The sequence below is a fragment of the Meles meles genome, chromosome 4, assembly GCF_922984935.1.
Source record: "Meles meles chromosome 4, mMelMel3.1 paternal haplotype, whole genome shotgun sequence".
NCBI classification, from domain to species: Eukaryota; Metazoa; Chordata; class Mammalia; order Carnivora; family Mustelidae; genus Meles; species Meles meles.
In genome coordinates, this window is record NC_060069.1 from 39,906,006 (window position 1) to 39,926,919 (window position 20,914).

The following is a 20,914-nucleotide window of genomic DNA, read 5'->3' on the forward strand; positions in this document are numbered from 1 at the left end:
TTCATACTTTGAAAATATGATTTTATGACAGGTCATGATTTTAACATGTTTTCTATGGCTAGCAACAATGATAGTCATCTTTTATATATACATATATTATGTATATATATGTATTTGTATATATTTGTGTGTATATATGTATACATATATATGCACATATATATGTATGCATGTATAAATGTGGTTTTATTTATTTACTGACTTATTTTTTTAATACTTTTTTTAAAGATTTTATTTATTTATTTGACAGATAGAGATCACAAGTAGGCAGAGAGAGAGAGGAGGAAGCAGGCTCCTGGCTGAGCAGAGAGCCCGATGTGGGGCTCGATCCCAGAACCCTGGGATCATGACCTGAGCCGAGGGCAGAGGCTTTAACCTGCTGAGCCACCCAGGTGCCCTACTGACTTATTTTTTTAAGTAATCTCTATACCCACCTTGGGGCTTGAACTCACAACCCTGAGATTAAAGTCATGTGCTCTACCGACCAAGCCAGCCAGGCACCCCCCATTGACAATCATCTTGTAGGCCCATGTTTCAGGTAGCTATCTCCTTCCATTTCTATAAAGTCAAAATTTAATTAAATGCTTCTGCACATTTTGAGGAAACTGAAATGACCAACTACTTCCATTATGGAAACCTCTGTATCCTAGGTAAGAAAACCACACCTTTTTTCTTTCTTTCTTTCTTTTTTTTTTTTTTTTTTTGTAGTGTTGGGTATAAGGTGTTACGCAGATGAGATTGTTTCATTTTCTTTGGAAGTTTAGAGCCTGAATAGAATTTGTCAAAAATAACATTTGCACTGAAAACAGATAAATGAGCCCAGTCTACTTTGTCTTTGGACAAAATAGAACACCCTTTGTTTTGTGTGTGTATGGTTTCATTTAAAATCTTAATCAACATTAGGAAGCCAATTTGAAACTCCCATTTTTCAGGTTAAATTGCCTTAGGACCTAGAGGGGAGTTTTATTTTGTTTTGAATCAGGAAATATAACCTTATTCAGTTCCATAGAGCAGTCAAAGGTACCATACAGGCATGCGCACTGGTTCATGGGACACCCCAAGTTGATTCTGCAGCTGCTATTTTCAGCTGAGCATTGGTGCCTTTGAGAAGCTAAAAACTTTTGACTGATTCTGCAGTCCTTGTCTCTCTTATCCCAGATTTGGAAGATGCGGTCTCCATATGCGCTTTCACATCCTCTTCTCCACAAGAGCCAATTCGAAATCCTTCTCCGCATAGTGTGCCGTATGCCCTATTTCTGTTCGCTCCCTCCCTGATCCCTCCCTCCCTAACTGATCCAGTTATACCGTCTTCCACTGGTCATCAGCATCACAGAGTGTTTAGCTTTCTTTTGCAGTGATGTCTGGGTCACGCTGCTGCTGCTTGCTATAACCATTCTCATCTTCACTGTCGCCACTCTTATAAAACATGGTCACTACACTGACAATGTTAAAAAAATTTCAACTTGTATGAGGCACAGTAGTTAACCCACAGGCAAAGCCAAAGATAGACTGCTGATGCTTCTGATTACAGTGCACTTAAACTGCACCCTTAACTCAGATCCCTCAGAATGATGTAACAGTGGATGACGATTATCATAAACTGCAAACCATGGTTACCAGTATCAATGGCCAGGGGGGAAAAAACACCGGCAGTAACTAGAGATGTCAGAGAATCTATGCTATATTTGACACTCAATGCAGGGTGGTTGCTTTCAGGCCCTATTTTTTGGGCTGTCGTATGGATGGGTTTTGTACTTTCCCCTCAATCTTCCACACCTATCATAGATGAGGATTCTTTGTGTGTCCTGTAAGGGTTTCCCAGGATGTGGGAATTTTTGGAACCAAACCCTGGAAAGACAGGTAAATCAGGACACTTGTCACTCTTCCCTACCTGTATTGAAGTCAAACGAATTCACTTCTAGCTGGTATCCACATTCCCCTGCCTAATATGAGTTGCTGGCAGATAACTTTCATCTGCCTCCTTTTCTGAAGAAGTATAGGCCTCACAGGAGCCAGCTTGCTAGAAGGCTCCTACTCTTATCCCCTAAGGATGGAGGGAGGCCAGTAACTGACATCACTTCAAAAGACCAACTGCTGCTACAGTGTTCAACTTAGTTTAACGGTGCAGTTTGTGCCCTAGTGATTTCCCTCAGAATTATACTGAAGCTCATCTTCAGCTGAAACCATACTTCTGTTAGCTTTCCCCCTCCCCTATGCTGCCTTTAACCCCCTATTTCCGAAAGCAGTCCCCCAATAACTCACTTGAACAAGGATCCCCATCTTAGGTCCTGTCTAGACCTAGAACAAGATCGAAATTTATGGTTTTCCATGTCCTTAACCAGTTGTCTAAGACCATTTATTGATATTGGTCCATTGTTTTCCCAGAAATCCATAGTTTTTCCCTCTGTCCTTCATACATCTACACATCCTCAGAGCTCTATATGGAGAAAAGTATGTATGTAGTCACATGATACTCAGAAAGTAAGAAGAACTAGTGAGCAAAAATGTAAGCATCAAATAGCCAGTTTTGACTTGATATGGAAAACTTGAATAAGAAATCAACTGTATTCTGTATCATGTAAATTATGACTTTTGAAGATTTTTTCTTATTTGTTTGTCAGAGAGAGGGAGAGCACAAGCAGGGGAGTGTCAGGTAAAAGGAGAAGCAGCATCCTGGCTGAGCAAGGAGCCTGATTCAGAACTCAGTCCCAGGACCCTGGGATCATGATCTGAGCCAAAGGCAGATGCTTAACTGACTGAGTCATTTAGACTGAGTTCTGACTTTTAAATGGCACTTAGCTTCTAATTGGAAATATCTGCTGCAAAATTTTATAAATGTACCATAAAAATATCAACACCATCAAACCTGCAATGTGAAAAGTTACATCATAAATATTACAGAATATATAATTTTAGTAGTATATAATAGTATGTATCTATAGTATATAATTTTTATAATATACAAACTTGAGAGATATATTTCTCAAATAAACATATTTATAAATTTATATGTATTTTATATGTATTAAACTATTATCTATTAGAGAGAGAGATTTGAGATATATATGTGTCTATATATCCAAGTATTCTCAAGTTTCTACATGGACATAGGTCTGTTTTGGAGCTTTCTATTATAGCCAGTTGGTCTGTTTGCCTATTCCTGCACCAATAATACATCATAATTACTATAGATGTATACAAGTCATGATATGTTATAGTCAAATGACCTCTACTTTGTTTTTCTTCTTTAAATTTACCTTGGCTCTTCTTGAGCCTTTAGATTTAAGATAAATTTTAAAATTGCTCCATCGATTTCTATGAAGAAAATGTTATGTTTTTGATTGAAAGTGTATTGATAAGGTTTATTTTTGGAGAATAGAGATCTTTATTATATTGAGTCTTCTTTTTGATGACAATATAGTATAGCTCTCCATTTATTTAGGTCTTCTTTAATGCCTTTGAGTAACATTTTGTGATTTTCTTTTAAAGATTTTATTTAATTATTTCACAGACACAGATCACAAGTAGGCAGAGAGGCAGGCAGAGAGAGAGGGGGAAGCAGGCTCCCTGCTGAGCAGAGAACCCGATGTGGGGCTCGATCCCAGGACCCTGAGATCATGACCTGAGCTGAAGGCAGAGGCTTTAACCCACTGAGCCACCCAGGTGCCCCACATTTTGTGATTTTTTAATGGAATTTTTATACACCTTTTGTTAAACTTATTTCCAGTCCCTCTGTTTTTTTGATATTGCTATTGTAATGGTAAAAAAAAAGTCATTATCTTTATTCTCATGTATAAGAATGAAATTGACTTATCTATAATTTCTATTTATAACCTTACAGAATGCGCTTATTCACCCTAACTTGTCTCCAGATTTCCTTGGATTTTCTATAGACAATCATATTTCCTGTGATTAATGACATTTTTATTTTACCACCACTAGTTATGTTTTTCATTTGTTCTTCTTTACTGTGTCGAACATGTGTCCTAACTCATGTTAGTGGTGATAGAAAGGTTAGTGGTGATAGAAAACATCCGTTGTCTCTCTCCTGATTTTGTAGGGAATCATTCTAATGTTTTACCATGAAATATGATGCTTGCTCTAGGTTTTCAATATCCTTTTATGAATTGCTTATTAAGTGACTTTTCTCTGTATATTGAAGAGAGCATACTCTTTAATACACTTATATGGTGAGTTACACTAGTAGATGTTCTTAAATAATCATAGCATTTCTGAAATAAACCCAACTTGACCATGATTTACTTACTTATACAGAACTGAATTATATTTATTAATAGTTTGAGATTTGGGCTCAGGTAAGGGAAACGAGGGCAAAAATAACCTATTGAGACTGCATCAACATTAGATGTTTCTGAGTAGCTAAGATGGTGGCATAGTGGGAGGACCCTATGCTCTTCTTGTTCCGAGAGCACAACCAGATAACTATCAAATCATTTGGAATATCTGTAAAAATGACCTGAGTACCGACAGAACAAACTGCACAACTAGAGGGAGAGAAGAGGCCACATCGAGGAAAGTATGAAGTGCAGGGACGTGGTTTGGGAGAGAAACAAAATGAAAAGCCTCTGCACGGCAAAGGTAACAATCAACAAAACTAAAAGGCAACCTACAGAATGGGAGAAGATATTTGCAAATGACATATCTGATAACAACTCAGGATCTAAAATATATAAAGTTGCATATATATACAACTTAACATCCAATAAAGAAAATAATCTAATTTTAAAATGGGCGGAAGTCATGAACAGACATTTTCCAAAGACATACAGATGACCAACGGACACATGAAAAGATGCTCAACATCATTTCTCTGGGAAGTGCAAATCAAAATCACAATCAGCTATCACTCGTACCTATTAGAGTGGCTAAAATCAAAGACACAAGAAACAATTTGTACACCTGAAAGTCATATTATACGGTATGTTAACTAACTGGAATTTAAGTAAAAACTTAAAAAAAATTTTTTTAAACACAAGAAACAACTGTTGGCAAGGACGTGGAGAAAATGTACCCTCATGCAACGCACATTGGTACAGTCACTGTGGAAAACAGTATGGAGAACAAAAAAAAGATTATAGTATGAAGGTTCCTCAAAAGATTAAATATATAATTGTCAAATTATCCAGTAATTCCACTATTGCCAAAGAATACAAAAAGGCTAATTTGAAAAGATATATGCACCCCTATGTTCATTGCAGCATTATTTACAATAGTCAAATTATGGAAGCAGTCCAGGTGTCCACTGATATAGATGAATGGATAAAGAAGATGTGGTGTATATATATACACAATGGAATATTACTCAGCCCCTCAAGATAATGAAATCTTGCCATTTGCAACAACATGAATGGAGCTAGAGAGTATAATGCTAAGTGAAAGTCAGTAGGAGAAAGACAAATACCATACGATTTCACTTATATGTGGAATTTAAGAAACAAAAGAAAAGAAAACAAAAAACCGATAGAAACCAAGAAACAGACTATATCACTACAGAGAATAAACTTGGTTACCAGAGGGGAGTTAGGTGGGGTGGGGAAATAGCTGAAGGGGATTAAAAAAAAAAAAGGGAGGAAGAACACTGGTTACAGTAAGATGAGGCAGAAGTAGTATTCTGTGCAAAGAAAAGAGGGTTGGGGAATTTGGGGAATATAGAGAAATATGGGTTTCAGAATAGGCAAGAGATACCTGGTGAGATTTGCTGGCTTCTTTATTGTAGAACTTTGATGTAAAATTTGGGCAAAGTCACAGAGGATTCAGCTTTTATAAGTACTATTTTCTGCATCCCTCATTCACATAACTCTTATAAATACTTCAGGTCTCAGCTAGAGTTTCACTTTCTATTCTTCCTCCCAAGCCTTGATTAATTTATCCCCTCCCTCTTAAATTTTTCCAAAGATTCTGTACTTTCTCTTTTGTTATACTCAATCACATAGCTGTCTTTCTGATGATTCAGGCTGAAAGCTTTCTGAAGACATTTGTCTTGTCCTGCATCATATCCCCAGCACCCAGAAAATGACTGAAACTCATCTAGTGATCAAGAAATATTTGATGAATTAATAAGTTGGCCTAGGGCCAGCTGGGTGGCTCAGTTGGTTGAGCGTCTGACTTGATTTCAGCTCAGGTCTTGATCTCCAGGTCCTGGGACTGAGCTCCACGTTAGGCTCTATACTCAGCGAGGAATCTACTTAAGATTTTTTCCCTCTGCCCGTCCCCTCTCGCACTCATACGCACTCTGTCTCTCTCTCTCAACAGTAAATATATCTTAAAAAATAAATAATTTGGCCTCATGATGCTTGAGTGGTATTGCCTGATATGGTCGAATCCAAATAGGGTATCAGTAGAATATCAGCCTTTTGCTGTCCTTCCACTTTGAATAATGTCATTTTACACAGAACTTTGCAAAGCCAGTTACTCAAAGGTTGTATATTTTAATATCTAAAATGCTATATAAGATTTTCTGGAAAATCTAAAATCACCCTGGTGTTACACTATCATTTTAAAAGGCTTGGATTATATACTAGAAATTCCCCTTCATCACATGTAAAACATTTTTGCTCTTACTTACAGTAAAACAGATGAAAGGACAATTTGAAGGAGAGGGAACAGACCTGAGAGTGTTTGGGTTGGCATCTACCCACCCCAATCCCAAGAGGTAAAGACGAAGATGAAAGAACCAAGATGCTAATTTGTGCTGGGTCCCTTCAATAACCCAATTGGTCCATATGGACAACCCATCTTACCTATTCAAACCACTCTCTGACTCACTACTGGTCATTATTTGGAGAGTTCAACAAGCACATGGCACTTGTTAAAATGATGTGGAATTTAGTCAACAGAGCTACCCCTTAAGAATCTTGCTCTAGGCTGCTGTAAAGACAGCATCCTTGGTCTTGACAAGTAATCCCATGGCTGTACACGATCCTGGCTGCAAGTCCACAAATACTGGGGCAAAGCCTGAGTGTTACTAAAGATAACAAAGATTTCAGGGCTGGAGACATTGTCAACCACACTGTCATGGCAGTCTGTGTCTCCAGGACTCAATGGTGGGGGAGTGATCTGTAATTGATGACCCTGACAGAAGGAGCCTGTGAGTACTTCAGCTTCAAACACGTATATCAGTTCGTCTGTGGCCGATGTTTCCTTGACCCGGTATGCTAGGTTTTTCAGGCTCTTGGTGAAGTATATACCAACTCCATATTTTGGGTCTGAGAAAAGAAAAAAAAGTTAAAAGATTATTAGGATCTGATGAATTGTATTGCTTATGTGGGTACTACTATGTAATCTCTCTCTAGTCCTCTAAATAATCACCAACTCCTGGTCTCAAGTCCCTGTCCATAGCAAAGACACCTAAACTGAGACAAATTATCATTGATATCATCAGCCTAATAACAGCTTACATTTATATACCTACTTACCTTTTTATTTCCCTTCCTCCCTATTTTTTTCTTTACATTTACTTCGGATTTAACCGAATATTGTTTCAGGCTCACGAGCAGCACTGAACAACAAAAGTTCAATGTAAGCATATATGTAATTTTAAATTTTCTAGTAGCCATATAAAAAAGTAAAAATGAACAGGTAAAATTAATTTAGTAATTTTTATTTAATCTGTGTTATCCAATATGTTACCATTTCAACTTGTAATCAATATAAAAAATTATTAAGGAGATATTTTACACTCTTTCCTTGGGTAGTGGTCTTTAGAATCAGTGTATATTTTACATTTACAGTACATCTCAATTCAGATGAACCACGTTTTAAGTGCTCAATAGCCACATATGGTCAATGGCTACCAGTTGGACAATTTAGCTCCCGGGCTTCTAGAATAACTAAGACATGATGCCTGTTCTCAAAGATTCACAAAGGGGAATCCCCACATGTAAACAGGTAAAGTGTAGCACAGTTTTATGTGGAGAGAAAATATTTTGAGATAAAAATCAAAGATTTCTTTCCTGGAATTTTCATCTTGCTCTTCGTTTCTCCACCCATTGAGTTCTTGCTACTCATTATATTGGGGCAAAAAAGATAAAGCTTATAACAGAGTGAACTGAATACACACACACACACACACACACACACACACACATTCAATTATATAATTTTTTTAAAACTTTATTTTAGAGAGTACAAGCAGAGGGAGTAGCAGAGGAAGAGGGAGAGAGAGGCAGAGAAGGAGACTCCTGCTGAGCACAGAATCCAGGATCATGGCCGGGGAGGGCTCGATCCTAAGCTTGTCACATGAGCCAAAACCAAGAGTCAGAGGTTCAACTGACTGAGCCACCCAGGCACCCCAGATATCATATATAATTACTTTTTTTTTTTAAGATTTTTATTTTATTTATTTGACAGAGAGAGAGATCACAAGTAGGCAGGGAGGCAGGCAGAGAGAGAGGAGGAAGCAGGCTCCCTGCGGAGCAGAGAGCCTGACACGGGGCTCGATCCCAGGACCCCGAGATCACGACAAGCATAGATTATGGTCTTGAAAGGCTTTCTGGGAGAGGAAAAGGGTTTTCTGAACCAGAAGTCTAAAAAACTAGAGTCAGAGCGTGGAGTTTATGCCATATGTAACAGAGGAGAGAAGGATAAAAGATATTCTTAGAATAGTTTTCTCACTTCAAAATAAGTAAAAGTTCTTCCTTCCACCTGGTGGAAAGATAAGAATCAGAGAGGACATGACTAAAGCTGTTGGGGACTCTGAGAAGGGACTCACTTCACTGCCCCACTCCCTCTAGAGAGCCCAAGGAGTCAAGATAGGGCAGAACAACAAGAATCTCAGAAAAACAGGGAGTAGGGGACTTCCAGAGTAGAAGGAACCATTGCCTGCCTCTACTGAGTACAGCCCCCTCAGCCAGCCAGGCTGCTAAATGGAAAGCAGCGATGGCCAGGGAAGATGTCCACAACAGGTGAGGACTGCCACACAAGATCTTGCATTTCACCTTGGAGGATGTGCACACTCAAAACATTTTCTGCTTTGCAGGAGGGGCACAGACAATGGCCTAGAAAGTAACTCCCTTGGTATGAAAACCGGAGTGCCCTGTGAAGACACTGAGAACAAAGGGCACTATAAATTTAAGCATAGGAGGGTGCTAATGACCAAACCCCAGGGTGGTTTTTCTAGCAGAGGACATCAGGAGACAGAGAACAGACAGATGCAGAACCAGGCCATTCTCTCCACAATGCCTGTCCCATCCTCTAAAGCACTCGTAGAAGAGAAGGAGGAAAAAAAAAAAAAAAACTTGCACGAACAGAGTTTAAACCCCCAAAGGACTGAGAAAACTGAAAATGACTGAGTTCATCTTGAGCTGTTGAGATGGGATTTTTCCACATCTGTTGACAGGGAGCAGGAAAGGTAGGTAAAATTCCATTTTAGAGCTAATAAGGAAGATAGGCTCCATAGCTGAGTTGTGTGGAACTATAGATTTTTGTACTTGTTGGAGTTACAGATGCGGTAACAAGGGAATGTAGGACATGTGGGAGCACAGAGCAGAGAGCGACTCCCTGGGTGCAGGCGTGAGGGAACGTGCCAACCAGGAGATGCCATTTCAGCTGTGTCTGGAAAAAGGAATAGGACTTTGCAGGGCTAAAAAAGTGTGAGGGGGGAAGGCATTCCACATGCAAGGCATAGAGGCATGAAATATCCAGCACATTTAGGAAACTCTAAGCTGTGCCTGGCTGACATGTGCATGAACACAGTGAGTGATGAGGGGGGAAATAATGGGGGAGCAGGGGAGCCTAGGTCCTTACATGCTCTGCCAATGGGATTGGAGTTTTACCTCGCAGGCAGCTAGGTAGGTAGATATTAAACAGGCATGTATGTTTTTAGCACGACAATTCTGCAAGCAGAGAAAAGGAAAGGCTGGATAGGGTTGTGGTTTTGAGGCAAGAAAGGACCTGGTCATCGTCTGGGCCCAGGGGAAGAAGAATAAAGGCAACAGGAATAAAGAGGTGAGGCTGGGCTGAGAATGTTTCAAGAGGGAAGCAGGAGGGCTGTGTGACTGCCTGAACCTAGAGTAAGAGGAAGGAGGAATGGAAGAAGATAATGGTTCCAGCTAGGAGACCTCATATATAGATGGTGATGGGATAGGAAGTATGGGGGGGAGGGTAAGGAAAAAGCACCTATTTCTTAGGGAAAAGTATGGCCAAGGAAAAAGTTCAGTCCAAGGTGGTTATGGAACATCTAGGCAGAAATATTCAAAAGACAGTTGAAGATAGGGACTTGCAGGTCAGGAGAGAAGAAGGGGCTTCGAGTTACAAATCTGTAAGTCATCAGAGGTAGGAGTTGAAGCTATAGGTATAGGTGCAATCACCCAGGGGGACATCGTAGGGTTGAAAAAAAAAAAAATCTTCCTTTAGAACTCCAGAAAACACCCAACAGATGGACTCACTAGATTATAAATTATAAGGGCAGGAACTCTGTGTGTTGTGTTTACTGTTGTATTCCTCCCACCGAGCACAGGGCCTGACTTACAGAATGTGCTCAAGAATGAATGAATGAATGAACCCAATAAAACACACTGCAAGCATGGAGGCTCCTTCTTGCTACATTTAGGCAAACCCTGCAAGCAAGAGATGAAATCAGAACTGGCTGGAATGTAAGCCAAGACAGAAAAAAAAAAAAAAAAAAAAAAAAAAAAAAAAAAAAAAATATATATATATATATATATATATATATATATATATATATATATATAAAGCTTCATTCATAGAAGTCCACTTTACCTATAGTTAGCCATCTAAATTGACCGAGAATCCCATAATTGGGAAACTTGCAGGGGTAAAAAATAAATAAATAAATAAAGCCAAGAACCTTTGTACTCCAAATGAAAACTAGGTTTAAAAAGAAGAGTTGCAAAATAACTTCAGCCGTGATCAAATGTCTCCTGGGTTTCTCAAGCACCTTTGGTTACGCACGCTCACCAGACATGTTGGCTCAAGTCCCATTATGGACAGTATCTCTCCAATGAATCTATTATCTGAATCGCCTCAGGCAGCGGCTTTAAGCTAAGAGCTAGGGATGTGGACAGAACTCCTAGGCCAGTAGATAAAAGACCAGAATCTTGAGGCTTAAAGACTAGATGGAGACAAGACCTTTGGCTGGGCTTTGAAGACACAAACTTGACCAGCAGTAAACAGGCTTCATGCCTGCTAAGGTTTTAAAGGAACTGTAGTGCTGAAGAAACTGTAGGCCTGGCTGTCAGTAGCCTGAGAGCATTCTAGTCCCTGAGGCAATCCATGGACCCCTGATAGGCCATGGGCCCCAGTGGGTCTAGAAATGACCAAAGATAGCAACGCATAGGGAAGATTCTTCCCGGAGTGCAAAACAAGGGTGTTAGTCCACTCCCGGAATACCATCTTCACTATCCCTATCCAGCGACATATGATTAGTGGTATGGACCAGTGACTTTCCTTCTCCCCTATAGAAATGGGAGTGTTTTTGGTTTTGTTTTTAAAGCACTTACTTATTTTTTGACAGAGTGAGAAAGTACAAGCAGGGGGAGTGGTAAGCAGAAGGGGAGGAAGAAGCATGTGAAGCTCCACCCCAGGACTCTGGGATCACAACCTGAGCAGAAGGCAGACACAACCCTCTGAGCCACACAGTCATCCCTAGAAATGGGAGTTTTTATTGCAGTTTTCCTGCTCTTCCTATCATTATATAATGACTGGGTTAGGGCAATTACCTTGCTTTTAAGCTTTAAAAGAGGACTTTCTGGACTCAAGGCTGATGATGAGACAGGATGAGACTTTGGGGCTGTCTTCCTTGGGAGGTGATGTGCGTGCCTTTTAGGAAGAAAGTTGTGTGCAGGGCGCCTGGGTTGCTCAGTGGGTTAAGCCGCTGCCTTCGGCTCAGGTCATGATCTCAGGGTCCTGGGATCGAGTCCCCCATCGGGCTCTCTGCTCAGCAGGGAGCCTGCTTCCCTCTCTCTCTCTCTCTGCCTGCCTCTCTGTCTACTTGTGATCTCTCTCTGTCAAATAAATAAATAAAATATTTAAAAAAAAAAAAGAAAAGAAAGTTGTGTGCAGATGTCAGGCAATCTGCAGCATCAGCCACAGGACTGAAAAGAAGGCACTACTGGATTTGATAAATAGGGGGACAGTGATGGTCTTAGTGAGAGGAGTTTACGTAGGGGTGGGAGGGGGGAGTGCAGAGAAGAAGTCCGTTATGACGGGTTTGGGAGCCAACAGAAGTTGTGAATTTTTAAGACTTTAACCAATATCACTCTTCTGGCTACACTCAAAGACTTCTTTTCTTGGTAGGGATCCATTTAAAAATTTTTTACCCCCAGGAACTTCCCATGTTCAGTTTTTACTCCAGGTATTGTTCATGTTCTCTCTGGGGGCAAAGAGATGATGATTTCCAGACCCGTTGCTTTCTAGAAATCAAGACCTGGAGTTGGCTTCACAGCAAGGATCAGGCTACATATTTTGAAAGGTAAAAATCAAGAACAGAATCAATGGATCAGGCAAAATCAAGCTGTATGGCTAGTATCCTCCATGATTATTACTAAACTTCTTTGCCTCCTTTGGAGAGATCTAGAGGGGACAATACAGCAATTAAGTATGCAGTATTGTTGTACAACTGAAAAGAGATATGGAAGCTACACACAGTAGAACTCCCATAGCTGAAAAGGATCTTTAGGGGTTGTTTACTTTACCTGCCAGATGCAATCTAATTCATTCACTAGCAGGCTACAGGAAATGAAGAACATGGAAGAGAAAAGAGCAACTTTATTAAGCTCAGGAAAATGCCCTTTTAATTAAGGGATGAGGTTTGGTAGTGTCGATAATTATTTTGTGGAGCTAAGGGGGAAAAAAGCTTCAGGGTGCTTTCGGCAGATAAAACACATAACCACAGAAAAGAGAGAAACAGTGAACTGTACATCTTACCGCTAAAGCTTTCATCAGCATAAACCCATCAGCAACAAAACAAGAAGGACAAACAAAAAATAGGACCCTTTCCAAATGACTCAATCACTATATCCCAGTTGCAAGGGTTCTCCTCCCCAAAGCAACAAATATTACAAATGGTGAGCCATCGGCTGGGGTCTGCTCACCACTCCCCACATACAGAGACCCCGAAGATGAGGAGCTGACACCTACCGCAGGGCGTCGAGTACATTCTGTGAAAGCCAACTCTGCATACGGCTTCGCAGAACTGGTAGGGAATTTGCTGAAACAGCCTGTGGCTCACAGGCTTCCCCTGTGTTCTCTCTTCCATCATTTTCTTCTTTTTTTGGAAGACAGCCATGAGAACCTCATTGTCTATTTTCTCCACCTATGACCCAAGGATATGAAAAACTGAAAAAAAAACTGGGGAAAAAAGTGAGAAGCACGATATATGTTGCTTGATACTCTGCTTCAAAGAGAAAGGCTGTGTGTATTACTAGGCACACAACTTGCTTTTCATATAAAGTGTTTTAAGAGTCCCTTCTGGCCCCCACCCCTCTCCTACTTTGACTTCTGGTTCTTCAAAATTCCCTGTCCCTTCTTTGATAAATCCATGTAATAAAATTCACTGAGTGAATCCCTACGTGCCAGGCACTGGTAACGAAAGGGTCAACAGTGTAGACAGTCTTTGCCTTCTTAAAAGCTCACGGTTTAACAAGAGGTAAAAAAAAAAAAATAGGTGAACAATTATAATACAGTGTAAGAAATGCTATTCCATTTTTTTTTTCATACTGCTTCAAGATAGGCAGACAAGTTTGCCCTGAGGCTTGATGGGTGCTTCTGTACCTCCTGCCATCATTCCTACCTCCTGATTCCAACGATACCCTTTGTTTCTGCCCACCCCTGCCCTACTTTCAGTCTTAATCCTCAGGGTCCAGGTCAGTGAGCAGCTGGCTTAGAGTCCTCAGCAGCTGAGTTTTTCTCTCAGTTACAGAACCAAATGATAGCAAGATGAGTAGAATCCTTCCCTCAATTAAGTATACCTTTATAACCTGCAAACCGTAGTTCTCAAACTGTTTCTTCTGAGCCTGAATTTCCTCTGTTGAAAGCTTTAGGCATTTCAGAAACGTATTCTTTTTCACTTCATCCTGGTTTGGGGGTTGCCAATTAGTCCACTGCCCTAAAAATGAGTAACATAAAACTTTGTCTCAATGTTCTGTGAGAGGAAAAAGATTTGTAAAGAAATTTAATAAAACAAATTATAGAAATTTAAAGAAATGGGTTAGCCCATTTAAACTGTATGCCTTATATGTTTAGGACATGCAGGAGAGTACAGTATAACGAGAAGGCATGGGATAGAAGAGGGGGTTAATAAATTTGTCCTCATGTGATTTAGATCATGAGGCTGAGGGGGTGAGAGAAAAAAGAGCATTAGTATATACTTCCCCCATCGATGTTGTAAGATAATGTATAATTGTGTTGCTAATAGGAAATGCTTATATTTCTGGTCAGGATGCTCATCAACAAAAATACACAGGCATAATAAAACATTAAGGAATGATGAAAAATAGTATGACATTTATATAAAACAAAGATTTTCAAAAAGATTTCATATCGCATCTTCATTTGACTATTACAACACTGCCACTGAAATAACTAACACACCTTGACAAAAAACAAAATTAAAACTCAGAGAAGGGGCGTCTGGGTGGCTCAGTGGGTTAAGCCTCTGCTTTCGGCTCAGGTCATGATCCCAGGGTCCTGGGATTGAGCCCTACATCAGGCTTTCTGCTCAGCAGGGAGCCTGCTTCCCCCACCCCCCCCCGCCCCACCTCTATGCCTACTTGTGATCTCTGTCTGTCAAATAAATAAATAAAATCTTAAAAAAAAAAAACAACAAACTCAGACAAGTTAAGTGACTTGGCTGATATCACACAGCCAATATAAACCTGGCTTTCACCAGTGCTCTCTGCAAGTGGAAAGGCAGAATATTTGGTACATACATCACTCACATGCACCCAACCACAAAAAGCAAACTTTGGAGGTTAGGAATTTATGTTCTGTCTTTCCTCCCTTCCTTTCTTCCTTCCTTTGTTCCTTCTTCCTTAACTTTCCTACCTTTTTAAATTCAAAGGACAACCTGTTATTGCCTACCAATTGCTTGTTGGAATAAATATACATACATGTGAACAAACAGAAAACCCCAAAAGACTTATTTTCTTTCAGTTTCTTTTCTTTTTTTTTTTTTTTCAAGATTTTATTTATTTGAGGGAAAGAGAGCATGCTCACATGAGCAGGGGGGAAGGGCAGAGGAAGACTGATGCAGGACTGGATAAACCTACAGAGCCACCCAGACACCCCTCAGTTTATTTTCAGTTTGACTTAAACTCAAGTGAACAAAAATGACACAATTCCCAGCACATTAATTGAACGTGCTCAATCCAAACACAGAAAGCAGATGATAAATCCAAAGAAATTCACTAGAGGGGCCAAGCTGTAAATCTGGAAAGCAGGGGGAACAAAATTCCATAGCAGAGAAATTTCAGAGCCAGGAAATTTCAAAGGAGGAGATTATAAATTAAATCTCAAGAGCAACAGCCGACCTATATAAGGTATAGTAATAGAGTTCAGCTCACTTGAGTTCAGCAGCCATTCGCTGAGCTCCTATTACCTGCTGACACTGGGTTGGGCACCCGGGTTGAGCACTGCAGACTCAAAGATCCACAAACTCCTGCGTCAGAAGTGCTCCCCAGGAAGGATTACAATAGCAGCATGGAAGAGGAAACTCCTAACTTCCGTATTTAAATTTCATCGCTCTGATGGATAGCTGACATTCCTTGTAGTAAAAACTCACTGAAAATGTATCCATTTTACAAAAGACCTCAACATGAGGCACGAATGTATCAAAATCTTAGAGGAGAGCATAGGTAGTAAGCTCTTAGACATCCGACACAGCAACTTCTTTCAAGATGTGTCTCCAAAGGCAAAAGAAACAAAAGCAAAAATGAACTTTTGGGACTTCAAGATCAAAAGCTTCTGCACAGCAAAGGAAACAGTCAACAAAACAAAGAGACAACCCACAGAATGGGAGAAGATATTCACAAATGATGCTACAGACAAAGGGCTGATATTCAAGATCTATAAAGAACTTCTCAAACTCAACACTCACAAAACAGATAATCACATCAAAAAATGGGCAGAAGACATGAACAGAACACTTCTCCAAAGAAGACATACAAATGGCGAACAGACACATGAAAATATGTTCATCATCATTAGCCATCAGGCAAATTCAAATCAAAACCACATTGAGATACCACCTCACACCAGTTAGAATGGTCAAAATCAACAAGACAAGAAACAACAAGTGTTGGAGAGGATGTGGAGAAAGCGGAACCCTCTTACACTGTTGGTGGGAATGTAAGTTGGTCCAGCCACTTTGGAAAATGGTGTGGAAATTCCTTAAGGAATTAAAAAATAGAGCTAACCTATGACTCTGCAATTGTACTACTGGGTATTTACCCCAAAGATACAGATGTAGTGAAAAGAATGGCCATCTGCACCCCAATATTCATAGCAGCAATGGCCACAGTCGCCAAACTGTGGAAAGGGCCAAGATGCTCTACAACAGATGAATGGATAAAGAAGATATGGTCCATATATACAATGGAATATTATGCCTCCATCAGAAAGGATGAATACCCAACTTTTGTAGCAACATGGATGGGACTGGAAGAGATTATGCTGAGTGAAATAAGTCAAACAGAGAAAGTCAATTATCATATGGTTTCACTTACTTGTGGAGCATAAGGAATAACACATTGGGAGAAGGAAAGGAAAAGTGAATTGGGAGAAATCAGAGGGGAAGAAAAACCATGAGAGACTGTGGACTCTTGAGAAACAAACTGAGGATTTTGGAGGGGAGGAGGGTGGGAGGTTGGGTGAGCCTGGTGGTGGGTATTAAGAAGGGCACGTATTGCATGGAGCACTGGGTGTGGTGCATAAACAATGAATCTTGGAACACTGAAAAAATAAAATTAAATTTAAAAAGAAGAAGAAGAAAAGAAAATGTATCAATTTTGTTAACTAAGGTCCCAATCTGCCTGAGAGAGGGTAAGTGTGTAGGAGCCTCTGAAACACAGCTGTGGAATTATATGCTTAGTCATCAACTATCCAAAGTGCCATCTTGCAGCAGAACCAGGGATTTAACAGGACTAACCGTCAATAGCTGGGAGAATAGGTCAACCCTATGAATGCAGTTAGTTTAAAGCAATGCCACAAGCTTTATAGAACAGTGTTTCTTTGTCCCTTGTTCTCTTGGGAAGTATACTCTCGTGTCAGTTTAAATATCCATGGTCATTACCTTTCAAAAGCTAAGTAGAAATCATAATCTTTGGTCTCATTCTTGTTGTATTACTTTTGAATACTATTTCTTTATGTTCAATGTTTTTAATTTTTAAAAAATGTTTTTTATTGGGACGCCTGGGTGGCTCAGTTGGTTAAGCGGCTGCCTTTAGCTCAGGTCATGATCCCAGCGTCCTGGGATCGAGTCCCACATGGGGCTCCTTGCTCGGCGGGGAGCCTGCTTTGCCCTCTGACTCTGCCTGCTATTCTGTCTGCCTGTGCTCACTCTCTCTCTCGCTCGCTCTCTGACTAATAAATAAAAAAATCTTAAAAAATGTTTTTTATTTATTTGAGAGAGAATGTGTGTGTGTGAGAGAGAGAGTCCATTTTTTTTTTAAAGGTTTTATTTATTTATTTGACAGAGAGATCACAAGTAGGCAGAGAGGCAGGCAGAGAGAGAGGTGGAAGCAGGCTCCCTGCTGAGCAGAAAGCCTGATGCAGGACTCGATCCCAGGACCCTGAGATCATGACCTGAGCTGAAGGCAGAGGCTTTAACCCACTGAGCCACCCAGGCACCCTGTCCTTTTTTTTTTACTGTTGTTTGTTTTTTGTTTTTTTTTTTTTTTTTGAGCCACCCAGTTGCCCCTCTTGTGTATTATTTTTGTCCATGCTTTTACTTACTGTAAACTCCCACTCACTTTGACCATGTCTGCCTGAATTATTTTTACAAACACAAGATGAAAATGAGGTGTCCTTTGAAAATTTGCATCTGAATTTTTGTACCAAACCCATGAATGTTACAGTGAAACTGACCTTATCTTTGCTAAAATCTTTCAAGGCTCTCCCTTGTTTCAAGAAAAACTCTGAACTCTCATGGAATTTATTAAGTCTTTCCTAATGTAGACCCTGCCATGGTCTGATTGCTTGAAAGTATCTTTACCTTACTAATTTCTTTCTATTCTTCATTCTCCATTTATGATGCCTCTTCTGAGAAGGCTCCCCTTGACCTCCCAATTCTGGGTTAGGTCTCTAAACTGGTATTCTGAGACCCAACTCCAATGTCTGTGTGGGTAGGAGGGTTTCCCATGTATACAACCAAGCCATTCTGCTACTATCTACCCAAGGATAGAATCAGATTTCTCAGGTTAAGAGTTCAGTCCTACAGGACTGCTCTCTCTCTCGCTCTCTCTCTCTTTCTTTCTCTCTCTCTCTCTCTCTCTCTCACACACACACACACACTTCAGACACCAGTCGAAAACCAGGTTGTTACCTGTGCTTCTGGCTGACTAGCTACAAACTGAAGGTTCCAATGACCTTCTCCTTGGATTTCAGACACTGGTTGCAAGTTCAGGTTGTTACCTGTACTTTTGACTGGCTGACTATATATCAGAGGATCCCATGATCTCCTCCTAGGGTTCAATTCATTTGCTAGAGCAGCTCACAGAACTCAGAGAAACATTTTACTTACCAGATTACTGGTTTGTTACACAGGTATATTACTCAGGAACAGCCAGACTGAAAAATGCAGAAGGCAAGGAAGGAATCGGGAAAGGGTGTGGAGTTTCCATGCTCTCTCCCAGCAAACCACACTCTCTAGCTCTCCACATGCTCACCAACCTGAAAGCTCTCTGAACCTGTCCTTCTGTTTATGGAGGTCTGTTACCCAGTCACAGCTGACTAAATCATTGGCCATTGGCAACTGATTCAACCTCCAGCCCCCTCTCCAGAGGTTGCATTGGGGGATACCAAAAGTCCCAATCCTCCAATCATAGGTCAAGTCTCCTGATGACCAGTCCCCATCCTTAGGTGCTTTTCAAAGTCATCTCCTCAATGTAACAAAAGACAACTTTATCACTCTCCACACTTGGGAAATCCATGGGGTTTGAGAGCTGTAAGCCAGGAATGTGGAGGAAGACCAAATATATATGACAAATATGTTTGGATCATATGAATGAAGAAATATATATTCTAAATTGCAACATCATGGTGCCTGTCTGAGGTGCTCCCACAGAGCATTTTTACCCTCTTTCATAGCTAACCTGCTCAATATCTTCAATTAGATTTTGAGTGGAAACAATGTCCACCTTATCAGTGTATCCCCAGCACCCACCACATGCTTGACACATATCATGGATACAATATACATTAGTCAAGTAAATAAATGAAATAAGCTTCTGTTTCCCAAGCTGACATTTGCAACAGTGTAATTTTCCTAGTTAGCTCTAGGGCCATGTCGAAAAGACTTCTCCAGACCCAAATTCCCAGTCATTGTGATGATTTTTGCCCCACTGAATGGGAGATACTTGAGTGTACTTTATACCATGAATGAATAATTTACTGTGATGAGAGAGCTCAAAGTAATTTCAAGATTCCTAATGCTGCCAGCAACAAATACGTAAATACAATAAACCTCAAAGAAATGAATTGATCAAGTGGAATGTGTCTGTATTTGAACGCTCCATTTGTGGAATTAGAGATGTACATTTTCCCCCAGAGCCTGGGCTTGTGTAGCTGGAGGCTTTCCATTTAATTACCTCTAAGGCAATCCATGTCATCATAAGTAAATCCAGTCACGTGTGTGCACATGAGTGTGCGTGTTGTGTGTGTGAGTGTGTGTGTGTGTGTGTGTGTGTGTGTTTCATTTACTAATTAACCTTGCTGGTAGAAAGACAGCCAAAAAATGGTTATAAAAACTTACGGCTTAACACAGAACCAGCATGGTCTGTTCTCTCTTCCATGCTATCTCTGACCCACATGCATACAGACGTCCTCACACCCATAAGGAATAGTTTGCAAGAGCTGACTTTCCAACTTAAAGTCACTCACCTGACAAGCTCCAGAGGGCTAGTTCCTTTTTTCTTGTCACTTCCTCTTGAACTTCACACAGCACATGTTCAATGTTCATAATGGCCTCAATGACGTCAGCTTGGGCTCCTTTAATCTCTAAAATTGCCTTTTCCAGACTGATAATCTCTGAGATAGAGACCCTCAAGGTATTCTGAAGCTGAGTCAAAATGTCATGTTCTTTTTTCCCAAGGTAGAGGATAAGATTATTCTCAATAATATGGTGGTCCTGGGGGGTCAGTATCCTTTGGATCCACGCTTGGGCCTCCTTCATCTTTTCCAGGTTGGATCCCCTCAGACTGATGGCAGGAGACTTAGCTTGGAGCCCATTTTCTCTTTTCTCCTCTCTGGCCAACTGGGGGACTGAAAAGACTGTCATAAACATCCACAGAAGGCAGGTGGGTTTTAAACCAGGGCTGAACAAAACACGAAGGCCAATGTTTGTCCCGAGGACATTATGATCATTGCCAGTGGCAGCAGCTTCAATTAAGTGCCTAGCTCTGATTGCTGTGTCAGATATGAAGGAAATTTAAATGTATGGTTTACAGTCTCCTTGAGAGCAGAGTTTAGCCTGTGAGGGGTTGGTTTTACCATGCCTCGCCCCTGCTATTTTGCATTTGTCAGTTCACGGATGAGCTCACCTTGTGATATCACCATGGATGTTCACCAACGATTATAGGCATGCCTCAGAGACGCGGGTCAGGTTCCAGACCACCGCAATCAAGTGACTTGCAGTAAAGCGAGTCAAATGCATGTCTTGGTTTCCTAGTGCATATAAAATTTGTGTCTACACTATACCATAGTCTACTAGGGGTGCAAT

General features: G+C 40.5%; 1 protein-coding gene across 5 annotated transcripts in view; it reads right to left on the reverse strand.

Annotated features, from left to right (window-relative positions):
* Positions 1 to 5,477: 5,477 nt before the first annotated feature.
* The window catches only part of PARP9 (poly(ADP-ribose) polymerase family member 9), a 32,508-nt gene continuing 17,071 nt past the window's right edge, over positions 5,478 to 20,914 (reverse strand). For all 5 annotated transcript variants that reach the window (XM_046002352.1, XM_046002349.1, XM_046002350.1 and 2 more), the window contains 4 exons: positions 20,077 to 20,457; positions 13,950 to 14,086; positions 13,120 to 13,294; positions 5,478 to 7,226 (listed from right to left, as the gene is read on the reverse strand). In XM_046002352.1, the coding sequence (XP_045858308.1) occupies positions 6,847 to 7,226; positions 13,120 to 13,294; positions 13,950 to 14,086; positions 20,077 to 20,457 (1,073 nt within the window). In that variant the 3' untranslated portion in view covers positions 5,478 to 6,846. The remainder of the gene's footprint in view (positions 7,227 to 13,119; positions 13,295 to 13,949; positions 14,087 to 20,076; positions 20,458 to 20,914) is intronic.